The 17,446-nt window shown below is 34.9% G+C and overlaps 1 protein-coding gene across 1 annotated transcript; it reads right to left on the bottom strand.

The window, feature by feature from the left end:
* Positions 1–415: 415 nt before the first annotated feature.
* Positions 416–17,055, bottom strand: LOC122016929. The gene is made up of 6 exons (XM_042574366.1): positions 16,446–17,055; positions 16,136–16,353; positions 2,149–2,377; positions 1,987–2,072; positions 1,772–1,860; positions 416–1,126 (listed from the first exon to the last, which is right to left on the bottom strand). The coding sequence occupies exons 1-6, from the start codon at positions 16,806–16,808 to the stop codon at positions 861–863; spliced, it is 1,251 nt and encodes a 416-aa protein (XP_042430300.1). The 5' UTR covers positions 16,809–17,055; the 3' UTR covers positions 416–860.
* Positions 17,056–17,446: the final 391 nt, after the last annotated feature.

Here is a 17,446-nt window from a genome sequence, read left to right as displayed (position 1 = left end):
TCATTTTTTGTTTTAAAGGATGAAAGTTATATTTAAGTTTTAATTTTAAAATAACTTCTAAGTTTTGTAATGATAATGTTTATGTTTACATGGAGATTTAAAGGTATTTTCCTGATAAATCTAATTCAATTTACTTTTTGAGTATTAGAAAAATAGATAAATAAAATTCTAATGTACCCATAGATTGTGCTAGAATTGAAAAAATAAAAATAAAAATCTGATGCAATGAGTGAAATTTGTTTAAATAACAGAATCGGAAAAGCAATAGAATAAATATGATATGTTTAAATATATAATTAAGAGCAAATACATCCGACCTCGTTAACCATTTAGCATTTAACTACAAAATTAAATTATTTAAAGCTTTCAAAACAATAAAAAAGGGAAAAATTACTCCTTTTGGCTAATTTAGGAGTTAACCAGAAATTTACAAAAAAAAAAAAAAGTGAATACCATAAAGGAATTAATTTCACATTTCTCTAATACTCATACAATAGAGCCATGTCAGAAGAACACTGAGGATTTTCAATAAGCAATCAAATTATAATGGGGGAAATCAGGCCATTACTGTCACTGGAAATCACATCTTCTTCACATCTTGTTCCTCCATTTGCTCTTAATATGTAGATTTTATTATGCCAGCTCTCTTCGTGAAAACATACAGCTCTTGGTACAGTCAAAGCTATACCGCATCATGTGTGTATATCTGTCGAGCTCTTGGTACAGTGAAAGCTATAGCGCATCATGTGTATATCTGTCGAAAACAGTGTATGGCGCTAAAACTGTCCCAAGGGAATTCAACACCAAAGATTTGATAGATACATCATTAATGCTAAGGGGCATCCCGGTGTCTCCAAATATCACCTTCTGGATGCGCCATAACGGGATATGAAAAAGCTGTAGTCTGGATGTTCTACTTGACGACGGCGAAGCCAGTCATCTGCAGCCTGAAGCAGTGCACTTACTTGCTGTTGCTCGTGCTGTTCATCAGACATCCAAAGGGATCCCCATAACTTGTATGAAGCAAGCCCAAAGACGGGCAGAGTTAGCTTCAAAGGCTTGTCTGATTTCTTGGCAGTTCTAGCAGATCGAGCTCCAGCATCTTCACACATTGGGCTGGTTCCATCTGTGGAGAGAAAGAAAAAGTACATTAGATAACCGAGCGTTAGTAAACTTTGTTCTTTTGATTTTCTAATAGAACCCTATTATATTTGCATGGACGCAGAAAAAGTAAATCCTTAAATTGGATTTTAGCTGTCCAAGGAACTTAATCATATTATAAACCTTGGTTTTGCTTATGATCGTTCAATAATTATCGGGCATAAAAAATTGCAGAAAGTTCAGTTAAAAAATCATTTCAGAATTGAATGCTTGCACTTTTTGAGTTCTCACTGGGATGAGATACTAAACTTGGTCAAAATTGACATTCCTCATCGTGGCGAAATGCTATTTGCAGTTACAAGTAAAAGGTAGATGAAGTAAATGCAATACGTTGATAACAGGTAGTTGTAGGCACGTTTAACGAAATTAGTTCTTCCTCAAGAGAACATACAAAATTTCTCTACAAATTATTGCGCACTGCATAGAAGTGAAGAGATATGCAATCACTTCTTCTAGGAGCAAAGCTAAATTTAGTTGCAACATTTAGAGATGTGACTAAGGATATGAGCTTACCGTGGATTGTTCAGTATGTAAATATCATTAATCACGGCAATATGATAATAAAATTACAGACCATAGGTGCATGTATGATCAGGTAATAGCTACTTACATTTAGGAGTTGCCAAACGATGGAATGTCAAAAAACATGCATCCAAATCCTTTAATGTTGGGCCTGTAGGTATTCTGTATATTGGATACCTGCAGTACAAAAAATCATATCACGAGTGATCCAATAAGAGAACAGAAAGGAATATCTAAGCATATGCAATCTAAACAAATTGGTACATGAAGAATATATCAAGAGGTAATGCTGAAGAAACATACCACGCGACAGACATCCAACTTGATGGGTGTAGATCACAACTTCTGTATGTCTTAAGTCTTGGAAATTTACTTGCAAGAGCTGATATCTGCAACAGATACACGTAGGTGTAAGAGACAATATTATGAGAAAATAGTTGTCAGTATATTCAAGACCAGCCTTGCCTTGTTAGCAAGAGGTTCTCTTCCATGTGGTGGGTCTCTCTCTAGGTACTGAAATACAGGAGTCACTGGAGTGCAAGCATTGGCATCATCGCCAGTAGAGCTTCCTTGTGCATTGTGATTGGTAGTTTCCAAAGATGCAAATCTTTGTTGTAACTGGTCTACACTTGAACAACTGCCATTGCTGCTAGTATCCAGGCAATGATCTCCATCACTTTCGTCATCATCTTGCCTTAAAACAAACAATAGAGTTATTTAAGTAAATATTTCATATTCAGTTATGATGGTTGTTAGGATTCAAACATTCCTTACTAACACCAATAGCCCAAATGATAAGATACAGGAAGCAAAGGCAGCACCCCATAGGCGCCAAGGGGAGATGAGTCCCAATACCATTAATATTCCCAAACAGAGCCAACCATCAATCAATAATTGCATGTTGTCTTATGGAAGTATCATGGACTCAAAGTAATAACTTACCCATAACACTACAATTAGATTTCATATATAACAACTAGCAAACCTAGTAGAGCAAGAATCCTACTGTATTATGCTACTAGTGGTAATATTTTTGTTCTCACCAACCTTAAGTTAGACAAATAGCAAATATATGTATCTTCTTACAACTTGTTTTGACTAATGCTCGAAAAATCCACCTCCATTAGCCTTTTATACTTAAAATGCCGCCATAGATATCCTTCAGTTGTCATGTACTCAAAGCAAACAATGTAACTAGATGCTTTTAAACAACCCAGATTGTAGGGAAAAAAATTCAAAATCAAAACTACACTAAAGAGTTATCCATCACTAGAACTGCAAAACTGTATATCCACGCACACTCAATAAGGAATTTTGTAAAGCAAAGCCTTTGTAGGGCAAGGTAGAACACAGACGTGTAATAGTGCATTAATGAACACAGAAAGATAGCAAACGTTAACCATGATACATAAAGATATTCATAAGTTTAATAAATTCCAAGTGTCTATACAAATTCAAAGGTCATTTTGTTGTAAATTGCAAATTTGTAGAGTATGAAGTGAAAACTCATATTATACAAAACTAAATATCTATATTATGCAGTACGCTGAACTTGTACATATATAGATACATAAATGTGTACAAACATATACATACGCCCACATATAATATTCAATATTATCCAGAAATAAATTTACATATCTGCTTCTAGTTTAAGATGCATTGTTGGCATACCACCCAGAGTTGTCAAAAGCGCTCACTTAAGCGCAAGGCGCAAGCTTCCCGCTTCTAAGAACTTGGAAGTGCAAGAGGTCCAAGAAGCATGCGCTTCGCTGCGCCTCACGCAAAAGCAAAGCGCAAAACTTTCCTCTTCTGTTCGTTTTTTTTTATATATATAAGTTTAAAGCCCTAAACCTCTTTATTTTCATCTACTTCAAACCCGCTGCCTCTTCGTCTTCCTTTCGCCGCCCATGCTTCTTCAATCGCCTCTTCGAGGTAAGTCTTTATCTGAATTCTTCCAACGTCTTCGACATCCCGCGAGTATCCCGTGATGCTTCCGGTGGCTCGGGATGCATCGCGGGATGCCTCTAGGGCCGCCGGAAGCGTCGCGGGACATCTCCGGAGGCGCCAGAAGTGTCTCGCGACACCTCCGGTGCCACCGGGCGTCACGATCACCGTTTACTGCATATTTTTTTAAAAAGATTTAATAAATCAAACAATTCCCAACTTAAATGGGGTATTTCAAATAGGTGTTTATAAAACCTAATTAAATTATGCCAATAAAATATATAAAAATATATTTTAAATAAAAAAATTCTAATAAATATTATAAACTAATATAAATCAGATTTAAAATTTATAAAAAATATATTTTAAATATAAAAAAATTTCTGATTAATTTATATAAATCAGATTTAAATATATAAAAATATATTTAAAATTAAAAAATAAAATTTTTTATTAATTCAAATAAATCAGTAAATCAGATTTAAATTTTAAATACATAAAAAATATATTTAAAATAAAAAAATCTGATAAATTTTATTAAATAGATTTAAATATATAAAAATTTATTTTAAATTAAAAAATCTAATAAATTTTATTAAAACATATAAATCAGTAAATCAAATTTAATATATAAAAAATATAATTAAAATATTTTTTAATAAAATTTATTAATTCAAATAAATCAGTAAATTAGATTTAAAATTTAGAATACATCAAAATATATTTAAAATAAAAAAATCTGATAAATTTTATTAATTAGATTTAAATATATAAAAAATATATTTTAAAATAAAAATCTAATAAATTTTATTAATTCATATAAATATATAAAAAATATATTTAAAATAAAAAATTCTAATAAATTTTATTAATTCATATAAATATATAAAAAATATATTTAAAATAAAAAATTCTAATAAATTTTATATAAATTAGTAAATCAAATTTAAATATATAAAAAAATATTTAAAATAAAAATAATAATAAATTTTATTAATTCATTAAATCATATTTATATTCTATAACTATTTTTTTCCTATTTTATATTTTTTTATTAATTAATTATTATTGATTTCAATGGTCTTGATTCTTAATTTTAAGATCTTAACCATGTCAAATACATTAATTCCATCAAATCGAAAGGATATTGCTTAGAATTATGTAACATGTTCAGATCCTAAAAATTCAAATATTGTCAATTGTATTTTTTTAGTAAAATAATAAATGGTAGAATTTATCGACACAAGCTACATTTAGTTGGGAGCAATAGAAATGTGAAAGCTTGTCTGAAACGTCCCGAGCATGTTAAAGAAGAAATTAGAGAGTTCATGCAAAAAAAAAAAGAGTAATTTGAAGAATCAAATTAATGAAATTCCTCATTCTGATGATATTGATGATTTGGAAGATTTGGAAGAACATGAAGATGACCATCAAACTAAAGTGAAAGGGAAACGACCAATATCCAATTCAAGCATCCATCCTATGGTCGAAAGTAAAAAGTGTAAACAAACAGGACCTATTAATCTTTATTTTATGAAAGATATCGATGAAATTGTCAAACAAAGTCGTGCAAAAAAATAAAGAACAATATGATAAAAATAAAAAGAAATTAAGAGATATTGCAGTTGAGAAATTTGCAAGTAAATGTATGATGCTGGATTCCTTTTAATGCTATCAAATATGATTCTTTTGAGCCTTATATTGAAGTTATTGGACAATTTAGATCGGGGATGAAACCTCCATCATATCACGAAGTCAGGGTTAAGTATTTGAAGGAATTGGCAAATACGAACTCGCTTTTCAAATCCCATAAAGAAGATCATGCTAAGTTTGGGAGCACAGTCATGGCAGATGGATGGACGGATAAAAAGTGTAGGACTTATAAATTTTTTGGTAAATGATCCCAAAGGAAGTGCATTTGTTGAATCAGTTGATGTTTCAGGTTATTTTCACATAGCTGACAAGATGTTTGAGTTACTTTCTAAATTTGTGTATCGCATTGGTGAAAAAAATGTGATTCAGATTGTAACAAATAATGCAACCTACAATGTCAGTGCAGGTAATATTTTAAATTTTTGTTTCTTTCAATTAATAATTAGATCATATTTTTTTTTTTTTTTTTTACAAAATTTATTTATTTTTTCAGGTTGTCTTTTGGAAAACCGATTTCCAAACTTGTACTGGACTCCCTATGCAGCTCATTATTTAGATTTGTTGCTTAAAGATATATTCAAAATTCTTCATCTCAGAAAATTGCATGAACGGACGTTAATAGTGAATGGTTATATTTACAACAAACCACAAGTATTGAGCATGATGAGAGAGTTTATGGGGCATAGAGACATGGTAAGAATTGCAAAGACACATTTTGCAACCACTTTTTTTACTTTAAAGCGGTTTCATGTACAACAAGTAAATCTAAGAAAGATGTTTACATCTAAAAAGTGAACAAATAGTCGATTTTCTAAAGAGAATGCAAGAAAACATGTAGCAGAAGTGATATTGATTCCATCTTTTTGGAAAAATATGATTTTCCCATTAAAAGTTGACGACCCATTGGTGAAAGTATTGCGGCTGATAGACGGTGAACAAAAGTTTCCTATGGGTTATATTTATGAGTCAATGGACAGGGCCAAAAAAGTTATCGCTACGTCATTTAACAATAATGAAGAGAAATATCGTAGCATTTTTGAATTCATTGACAAAAGATGGAACGTTCAACTCCATCAAACTTTACACCCAGCCGGATATTTCTTGAATCCAGAGTGTTTTTAATCAAAACCCCAACATAGAAAATGATACAGCAGTGAAGGGGTTGTACAAGTGCATATCTAAATTGGTGAGAGGTGAGGATTTACAAGATAAGATCACGAATCAATTGGAAAAATACAAGAAAGTAGGATATTTTGATTTGCCAATAGCTATCCGACAAAGAGCTTCAAAATTACCAGGTAAATTTGTAAATAATATACTGTGCAATATTAATATTGGATGGTAATAAAGTTAATCTTATAATTTATATGTTTTTGTATTTCAAGCTGATTGGTGGTTTTCTTATGGTGCATCAACACCTGAATTAAAAATATTTGCAATGAAGATTTTAAACCTCACATGCTCTTCACGTAATTGGAGTATTTTTTAACATGTAAGTTGGAGTTTTTTTAATACATATTAAAATTTATATTATGAACTTAACTTTTTACTTTTTAATTTTTTTTGTAGATACATTCTAAGAAAAGAAATAGGTTGTCTCAACAACGATTGAATGATTTAGTATATATCAAATATAATAGAGCTTTGAGGCGAAGAAATGACATGCGAAATGAGATTGATCCTATTAGTTTGTCAGAGATAGATGCTAGTAATGAATGATTGTTGGGAAAATTGGATGATAGTGATAAAGACAATGATAATGATTTTGTCTATGAAGGTGAAGACATTAGATGCTAGTAGTGAAGATTTGCATTGGAGTGATGTAGCACGAGCATTTGGGATTGGTGAAAGTGCATATGATTTTCGATCTTGAAATGCGTCTTCTTCGAAAAGAGCATCATCATCTGCTTCAGCAAAAAGAAAGCAATTTTCAGCTCAAACTAGTCTTGTAGATGAAGAGATTAACCTTGATGATGAAACTGAAGAAGAAGATACCGATGGATACAAATCAAGCGATGAAGCTGATGACGTAGATTTGGACAATGAAGATGAAGATGATTATTTTGATATTTGATATTTCATCTATCACATTTTCAAAGACTTTTGAGTTATTTTTAGTTTTTTGAATAATCTACAACTTCATCAAAGAATATTTTGTTTATGATTATTTGTATTTTCAAAGACATTTTCAAAGACTTTTAATAGATATAATATTCCTTTTGCTTTTTTCCATAAAGCCCGCGCTTCGTCTTGCGCTTTGCGCTTTAAGCCCCAACACCCTTGAGCGTTTTTTTTCGCCTTGCGCTTTTGACAACTATGATATGACCTTTGCAGGTCAGTCTTATGGCAAACATTTGATTTCCTTAGTTGAGTTAATTTTCCTTTTATCATAACAATTTGGAAAAGTTTGATTCTATTTTTATGGAAATAAAAATAGAAGTGTAACCATATGATTACTTATGTAAGAAATGGAATGGTGTTGATAAGGCAAATGAAAAGAGTATAGAATCTCTTAGTAAACAAGGAAAGTAATGTGTTCTTTATATGCATAAATAGACTGTCTTTGACAGAAATTTTCATCACATCTACTCCAAATTATCATTTTTCCTTTATTTCTGTGTTCTTAGGATGGAAACAAAGAATTGACAATTAGAATTGTAGAGCTGAACCTCCAGCAAGTTGATGTTTTTGTCATTGTTTTGTAAGCCTGTTCAACATGCTAGTTTGACTAGGAACCTAAACCCAATTTGGACTGGATTAACCACTAAATTCATGAAACATCAAGGACAAGTCAAGTCAAAGCTAATTGATCAGGGTAGGTCGAACCATTCCAATTATTCTGTCATATCGTAATACCATTCAGGTTGAACTGGTCAGACAACATGAATCCTAGGATTGATACCCAAAACAGTCCAATAACCACCAGTATGGACTTTATGGGTTTGAAACCAATGGTGTCAGCCAAATGGAATCAAGTTAAACTAGCTAAACTTTTAGAGGTGACTCTGTAGTTGAAGGCCACTAATCTTTGAGGTAGTACTAAATAGATTGTGAGATTTGTTTTTTCTCAATGTTGTATTACTTTATAAAAAAAATAATGTATAAAACTATAAATGATAAATAGTTAAGAAATCTTCAAAGAATGTATTTATTGCAAAAGAATTTGAGGAGCTACAAAAATCTGAATTTTTATATTGAACGATCAGATATTTGCGTACGGCATTAGCATGCACTAACAGTCAAATATCATAGCTTAACCTCAAAACATCAAATAACAAACTTTACAATAACCCTAGTTATGTGAGAAATCACAAGGATGATATAACAGGAAGTAAAAGAATTAGCCATTGAGAAAGTTCTTTTCTAACAGGGCAATCCTTACATTATCTGACCAAACTATCTAACATAGTATAGAGAAGGCATCACAAATACAGAGTTAAAATGGAAAAAACTGAGCAGCAGAAAACAGTGAATGATCAAAATAAGTAATTCCAGGTAAATTCTGATCTCATATCCAGACACATGTTTTTTTTATCATTTAGGCAATGAAAATTGGGATACATCTCAAATGTTGAAGCTGAAGAATAAAAACATTCTCAAATTAATTCAATACACATGTTTCTGAGCTCAAGTAAAAAACTGCTGCCATAGGAATACTATTTAAAAAAATCCACCACATAAACACCTTAGATGGCCACAAAGGTTTATGTAGTGGGAAAAACATCTATTCCACAAATGGCTACATTAGGATCATATCCAAATAAATAAATATATTGCATGGATTGTAGGTCAATATGCAAAACTTCTTTTATATGTATAAATTGGTTGGCATGCATTGTTATATGCTATATGTTACGTGTTTCATATTATATTGATCACAGTTGTTAAAAACAGTATGGGATTAGGATTGTATAGTCAAAGAATCAAAAATTGGAAATGGTGGGGGAAAATCATTTAATATATGAGATTAGATGTTCTAAAATCTTAAGAAGAATGCCTATTATATGCTACATATCACATTATTAATAATACATGAGCCAGCTTAAATTGTAAATTGGACCCCCTTAATGACCTGAGCCCAAAGCCTGCTGTTGGGAAGGCCAAAAGAAGTAAGATTCAGCAAGGGTAAAGAACATGGTGTTTTGTCAAGCCAATAAGTCTTACTAGGAGTTGGTCTCTGTTAGAACCTATGTGGCATTTTGATGTGTTGTCAAACAAGTTTAAGTAGGGTTTGTTGTGTTGTGTTGTTTATATGTGTGTCTAAGTGTGTTGGGACTTAAGAGAATAAACAGGTACCTGCTTAGAGACTTAGGAGAACACACAGGTATTTGAAGGCTTAGAAGCATCGGAGACGACAAAGCCTTAGCAAAAGATGATGGCACAACAAAGGAACTGACGGGCTTGATGCATATGAGGTATAAGGATCTATGAATAAGTCCTTCGGTGGAGCGAGGATGCACGAGGAGTGATCCGGAAGAGCTCAATGCATCTGATGGACGAAAAGCCGGAAGGAAATCGACTCAAGGTGACCGGAATAGAGTACGGGTGACTTCAATTTCGAGCGACCAAAGAATCACCTAAGCGACCGATGAAGGCAAGATTAGCGAATAGTCAAGTATAAAGGTTGGTCATGTTCCAAGTGACTGAAAGCATTCCAAGTGACCGGAAGCCTCCACTGTTGAGTCATCTAGACCCGTTGTCAAACAGCCACATCAGCAGTTTGCAAGTAACCCAAAGAAGCTTCTAAGCGATCGGAAGCCTCCGCTATTGAGTCATCCAGACCCGTTGCCAAACCGCCACAACAGTAGTTTGCAAGTGACCCGAAGAAGCTTCTAAGCGACTGGAAGCCGTGGAGTCATCCAGATCCGAGATAAAGCTTGAATCCACATTAGCAAGCTCCGGGCAACAGGAAGTCTTCCGAGAAACAGAAATATGCCACGTCAGCACAACGGTCAAATCGAGATGAAATCTATAAATAGGACTAAAGCTTGAAAATCAAACGCCACACATTCGAATACTTTCTGCTTTAGTTCTTCTATTCACTCTTCTGCTTAATCACTGTAAGAGACTTCTATGCCTCCGAGATGTTTCTGAAGAGAAGAAAATAGTGGACATACTTGCATAGTTCTTGGACTAGCAATTTGTGGGTTGCAAATCAAGTAAAGCATCGAGCCTCTTTCTTTTATGTGTTATTTGTTTAATTAATGTGTGTCCTTGCTAAGTCATTAGCAAGAAAACACAAAATTTGAATTGTAGGTTTTGCTATTCACCCCTCCCTTCTAGTGATCCGAACCACTTCCACAACACCAACAATTGGTATCAAAGTCGGACTGCCTAGAAGGACCTAATCGCCGACTAAGCAACTAGAATTGGAGGAATGACCAGATCAAGCATTCAAGTGCCAAAATACGAAGGTGACTTTGCGCTTTGGAAGTGCAAAATGGAGGTATTCTTTCAAACCGATTTCGATATAATGTTATCAATTAAATATGATTTTGATATACCCATGGGGAAGAACAAGAGGAGCATCACTGGACAAAGAAGCAATGAGAGGACTTCACTGCAATTCTATAAATGGTAAGGTCGGGTACCATTTACTAAGTGTGTTACCCATGCAAAAATTAAATAGAATTAGTAAATACAATTCGGCAAAAGAAGTCTAGGGAAAACTCCTAGAGAGATCTACTTAGAAACCAACTTAGCCACCTCCGATTGGAAAAGTAAGAAAAATGGCTTAACTACATGTAGAATGAAGGAGATCCTCACTAGCCTCAGCAACCTCAAGGAAATAGTGTCACGTTGAGGTATGCCCTAAATGCATTTCCATGGACTCAAGAACAAAAACAAAGTTAGCAAAGAGAGATCTACTAAGAAGACAACTTAGCAACCTCCGATTGGAAAAAGGGGAAAAGGTGGCTCAACTATATGCCAAAATGAAGGAGATCCTCACCAACCTCAACAACCTTGAGGAAATAGTATCAAATATGGGCATGTTGAGGTATGTCCTAAATGCATTTCCATGGATTCAAGAGTGGATGTCAATGGTTGACTCCTTTATTTCAAAGAACATCAAGGTAAATAGTTTAGAAGATTTATTTTTGACCATAGAATTGCATGAGTCTAGATGTGCAGGTTTGAAAGAAATAGAAAAGATGAACAACAACATAGCACTAAGAGTGAAGTAGAGTGAGTCAGATTTGAAGTCGTCAACGGATGGAGATGAACAAGCATATCTAATAAGGAAAATGAAAAGATTTTTTAAATCTAATAATTTTGTCAGAAGACAAGCCACCAAATTGCTAAAGAAGCAGAAACGAAAGGTCAGATGCTTCAACTGTGACAATGAAGGTCACATGAAGGACAACTACTCCAAGCTCAAGAAAAAGAGGAAAGATAAGTTGAAGCCCTAAGAAAGAATCCTAAAAGTAACATGGAGCGACACCTCATCTTCAGAGGATTCAAAAACTGAGCATATAGTTAGTTTTGCACTGATGGCAACTCATCAAGAAGAATATGCCGAAAGCTCATCATCAAGCAAAGAAAGCAACAATGTAGGAGTCTCAACCTATGAATCTGACACGGTGATATACGTAATCTACCCTCAGATCAATTGTATGACGCAATTAAAATGCTCTCTAGATCATTATGAAAGGTTAAAAATAAATGCATGGAACTGAAAAAGATTAAATTTGAATTAGAAAATAAATTGGAAAATAAATGCTCTAAGAAAGAATTTGGAAAAATATCGGATGAAAATGCAAAATTAAGTAAACAGGCAGAAACTCTTAACTTTGCATTAGAAAAATTTGCTATTAGTTCAAATAATCTAAATATGGTGTTAAAGAACCAAAGAACAAAATTTAGCCGACAAGGATTAGGGTATGGAAGACCAACATATTATTTTAGAAACTCTAGGGGCCAAATTAGAAAAGTGCAAAAAAATTATTTCTCAAAAATATTTGATAAATCCAGTAAGCACAAATCTATTTCTGGTACCAAAATCAATTTTGACTTATTAGATTTTTTTTTAAGACGACCATAGAAATAGAAATAGAAATTACTCAATGGATGATTGACTCGATATGCATGATTAGAAATAAATATTTTATTTCTATACAATTCTGTTGAAATTTTTTAGAAATTATTTTTTTGGAAACATATGATGTGTTCTGTCATTAGCCAAAATTTCATAATTTTTGGATGTTTCAAAATTTTATAAAATTTATTTTTAGAAAAACATGTTTATTTAAATTAAAAAGTTAATGAAATAGGATTTTTAGAAAATTAATTTTTTGTGATAGGAAATACTGTGTTTGCCACTTGATAAAATTTCAAATTTTTATATTAACTCTAAATATGTTTACCAAATTTTCAAAAGGGTAGAAGTTTTGAGTTTCTCGAACCCCATCTTTTTGTTGTTGTCAAAGGGGAGAGAAAATGGAAATTAGGTATAACAGCAAGAGGAGTTAGAATTATTATTATTTTTATTATTATTTGCATTATGATTATTTTACCCTAATTTAAACTTAGCTTGATGAACATAAAAAAGAGAGAGAAAGTTAGAACCCCGAGTGGTGTTTTGATGTGTTGTCAAACAAGTTTAAGTTGGACCTTGTTGTGTTACTAATAAGTGTATCTAAGTGTGTAGGAACTTAGGAGAACAAGCATATATCTGATGACTTGGAGTATCGGAGGTGGCAAAGCCTTGGCAAAAGACGCAAGCCGACCAGAAGAATTGCACGGTAAAGGAACCGACGGGCTCGATGCGTACGAGATACGAGGAGCTACGAAAGAATACTATGATAGAACAAAGATACACGGGGAAGGGCTCAGTGCATTCGAGGGATAAAAAGTCGAAGGAAGTTTACCCAAGGTGATCGGAGCAAGGTATGGGTGATTTCAGTTCCGGGCGACCAAAGAATCACTCACCGACGACGGTGAAATTAGCAAATGGTCAAGATAAAGGTTGACTATGTTCCAAGCAACCGGAAGCATTCCAAGCTACCGAAAGCAGCCACCACTGAGTCATCCAGACCCGTTGTCGAAATGAATCAGAACAGCCATGTCAGTAATTTCCAGGCGACAGAGAAGCTTCCAAGAGACTAGATGGGAGGCTGCTAAGTCATCCAAGGTCGTTGTTTGGGAGTTGCTGAACAAGATAAAGCTTAAATACACATCAGGAAGCTCCAAGCGACCAGAAGTCTTTTGAGCGACTGGAATGTGCCACGTCAACACAAAAGTCAGATCGAGATAGTCTATAAATAGGATTGAAGCTTTGAGAACAAACACAACACACATTCGAACACTTTCTGTTTCAGTTATTTTATTTACTCTTGTGCTCAATCGTTGTAAAAGGTTTCTTTGCCTCCAGGACATTTCCGAAGAGATGATAGTGGAAAAACTTGTATAGTTCTTGGATTGGCAACCCATGGGTTGTAAACCAAGTAAAGCATCAAGCCTTTTCTTTTACGTGCTATTTGTTTAATTAATGTGTGTCCTTGCTAAGTCGTTAGCAAGGGAGAACAAATTTGAGTTGTAAGTTTCACTATTCACCCTTCCTCTCTAGTGATCCGAACCGCTTCCGCAACACCAACAATCTCTATGCATCAATGTGGTAGATCATCTAAAACTTGGAGGTTGAGAGCCATTGATGCATGAAAACATTGCTAGGTAGACAGGTATTTGTATGTGTAGGGGAAATAAGACAAAGTCTCATATGACCTCCCTACTCCGGACATGTGCCAGACTCTCAATGTATGGCCAACACCAGTGTTGTGGGCCTGTTGCGTATTTGTGCTTCCACACGTTGGGTCATGGTGGACCAAGATTGCTCTTACTGGGCTGGACAAAGCTCTTAGAGTCTTAGCAGGAGCAAATCTTTAGGTCTGCATTGCCTAGTCATAGGCGGCAGTGAGTGCGACAATTAATGTCAAATATTGATTTTTTTAAAATAAAATATATAATAATAATAAGAAATAAATGAACTAAATCGTCAAACACAAAGTGAGGAGGCTGAGTTCGAACTAAATCCAGTGGATCGGCGCGGAGATAAGGATTACGTTAGTTCAAATTGGGATTGATTTGAAGTTGATTTGGCCAAGTTATAGACGAACAAAGTTTAAAGCTTAAACCGGTTCAGTCGGTTTAAAATAAATGTGGGTGTTTTTGAGGAAACTCTCTTTCCTCTTTTTTTTCTCTCTTTTTCCTCGCCGCATACAGCAGTCATACCACTGCCATCCCTCCTCTCTTATTTCTTATTCCCTTCTTCTTCTCCCCATTGCTTCTCTTCTTCTTCTCCTCTTCTTCTCCGACAGCAACAAAAAAAAAAATGTAGCTCTTCTCCTCCCTTTCCTCCATCAATGAGCAAAAGCAAGAGCAGCCTGTTGCTGCATCTCTTCTTCTCTGATAGCTCACAGAATCACCCTCCCTTTTCCCCGCCAACAAGTGTTGCTGCCCTGTTTCTTGGCAGCAGTCGCCGGAGCTCGTCGGAACTCGCCAGAGCTAGCCAAAGCCACCGGCGAAAAGGAAAAGGTTCTCCTTCCTTTTCTTTCATCGTTTCAGTAGGTTTCTTCACCATCCTTCCATTTTCTCTTGGGTTTTAGCAACATTGTCAACAACCATTTCTTTTCCTCATTTCCAGCACTAGATCCAGTCAATAACTATCAATAGCAGCAATGCAACCCCTTTTCGGCGTCACTAACACAGCTGTCTCAGCTCCTTGGAAGGTATACTTTATGTTAATCGATTTGTTGTTAGGATGAGTAAATAATTAGATAGTAATGGAGGTCTCATTTAGGAATGCTAAGTGGTACGAGATAGCAAGATCAAAAATAATGATCTATCAGCTTTGAGTTGTAGATAATGTTTAGATTTTATGTCATGATTTTTATAGAGTATTATTTTGAGTATTTGAGTTATTATTGTATTATATTGTAGATACGAGTTCGAGTGGAGTACGGTGATCTACCGACACTCGAAGATTTTGTTGTATATAAAGTAGGTGCGACTCTTATACATTTATCATTGTGCATGAATAAACAAATAAATGAGATTATATATATACTTGTATAATTGTTTTCAAAAGGGGATTAAATGATATTACAAATAACGAAATGAATTAAAATAATAAAATCGTTGGAGGGTAAATAATTGATTTTACTTTCTGTTCACATGTGGGCTCATATGGGGATTAAGATGGGAAATGTTGTTTTAAAAATTAAATGGATATTCTGACCTACTCTTCCATTGATATATGTCTTTAAATTTGCTTGACCTTTCATACTCCATATTGTTTTTTTTGGATAAGTTTCAAACTCCTTATTATTGATATTGCATATTGCTGTTACTTGCCCCTTTATTTGCAAAGTTTATGATGATATCGTAATGAATTATCCTGATTCATATTAAAAGTTGACTTGGATTGAAGATATTAACTTAGAATTGAAAATGATGGTAAAAAGGATTAAAGTAAAATAACAAAGATGGTAAAATGGAATCCTAAAAGTGAAAACTCTGAGCCTAACCTTATACCAGAGTACTGGACCGCCATCTCAAACTATCACGATGCTTTTATTTTCACCAAAAAAATAATAATAATAGGATAAAACAAAGAATTCTGGAAAGTTGGTTAAGTTCTAAACTCCTGCAGAGCTAGTCCAAAAGAATGTGGCTGCATTTAGCAATGTTCAGAAAAAAGATAGACACCGCAAAGAAACAGTTTGACACATACAATGTCATAAATCCGTGTATCTTGGCATTGAAATCAAGCATCGCTACTTGGAACAGTTCAAAAAATTGTAGAAGAGAGAGCTAATATAAAATCACTTAAAAACAAGTGATCATCCATGTATACCTTGAGGTCACGGACGAGTTTGAGGCGCCCACATATAGCTGAACAGCTGAAAGATATGGCACATAGTACTGCACAACAGAGTCGGTCCCGTTCAGCACCAGCGGCACCCCGGCACCATAAGCACTCCATTCTTTGAAATTCTCCCACAGATCTCCAAGGCAAAAGTGTGGATGATAAGGCAACGCTGTACTTCCATTCCTCAAATCTCTCACGCTTGTCTGCCACAACTCAAATGGTGAGATGCACACAACAACGTTAACACAATAGCGGAAGACAGGAAAGGCAACTCCTTTCTCGTATTTTACCGGACCTTAGACAAGCATAGAGCGTGCACGACTGGTCTGATCGCCTCAAGAAACCGGTCGAGGTTTCCAGCAGTAGGTGGCAGCGGCAGCTGGGGAGCCGAGGGCAAGGAAGGCACCGAGGGCTCCGACGACGACTCGTCTGATTGGGCCCTGCTCGCAGGCACCTCGCGCGGCTCTACGGGGGGCGGCACCGTTGGCGGAGATGGCCGTGGTTTAGACCGTGCCGGCCGTGGCGTCGGTGGTTGCTGCTGCTGATTCTGAAGTTTTTGGTACTGCTGCTGCTGTTCATTCAACCTTCTGAGGGCCGGCGGGCTGTAGAAGCGATCGTTACCGAAGCGGGCCGACGACGAGCTACTGGAGGCGACCATATCGGGGTAGGACGGGAAGTGCGAATTCGACAGATTAGGACCAGTCTAGATCCCCGTATGGATCTATGGAATCGAAAGGATTCGCGAGGACGCCAATGGCGATCGATCGAAACTGCTTTTGTTCTTGATTTTTAGGGTTCTGGGGGGTCAGTGGAGGAACGGCGACAAGAGGAGATCTATGGGGCGATTTAGTGTGAGGACGAGTATGGTTCTCCGCCTCCCTTCGGTTCTTACTTCTTAGGCAAACTTGGAGATCCCGTCACCTCCCTACTGGCCTACTGTAACCACACTGCATAGCCGAGCCGCAGATCTCCTATGCGCGCGTCCGCTTGCATCGACTCTGTGCGACAAATTTATTTTATCCGTGGAATATACGAGTACATTTTTCTATTTAATAATATAAGGAACAAAATAGTAACCTGCATGTTTTATTTGTTTAGTAAACTATATATATCAAATTTTTATAAAAAATAATTTTATATTTTTAAAATTTTTGGTCAGATAAGTTTAATAAATACGATTTTAGGACTCCATTTGCTTAAAAAAAAAATCATAACATCCCAAAAGGATTATTTGCAATCTTATATAAAGTAAAATTCTACATAATTAATTGTCTATATTTTAAAATTATTAATTTC

Source organism: Zingiber officinale, chromosome 8B (assembly GCF_018446385.1).
Source record: "Zingiber officinale cultivar Zhangliang chromosome 8B, Zo_v1.1, whole genome shotgun sequence".
Lineage (NCBI taxonomy): Eukaryota > Viridiplantae > Streptophyta > Magnoliopsida > Zingiberales > Zingiberaceae > Zingiber > Zingiber officinale.
This window is presented reverse-complemented; position numbering and strand designations above follow the sequence as displayed.

What these genes read in the sequence shown, in the direction of transcription:
- LOC122016929 (XM_042574366.1), bottom strand. Translation starts at nt 16,808, where the DNA reads ATGGTCGCCTCCAGTAGCTCGTCGTCGGCCCGCTTCGGTAACGATCGC. An exon ending in ACGCTCTATGCTTGTCTAAG is followed by an intron (nt 16,354 to 16,445) that starts GTCCGGTAAAAT and finishes GAGTTGTGGCAG; the next exon opens with ACAAGCGTGAGAGATTTGAG. An exon ending in GAGAACCTCTTGCTAACAAG is followed by an intron (nt 2,073 to 2,148) that starts GCAAGGCTGGTC and finishes TATCTGTTGCAG; the next exon opens with ATATCAGCTCTTGCAAGTAA.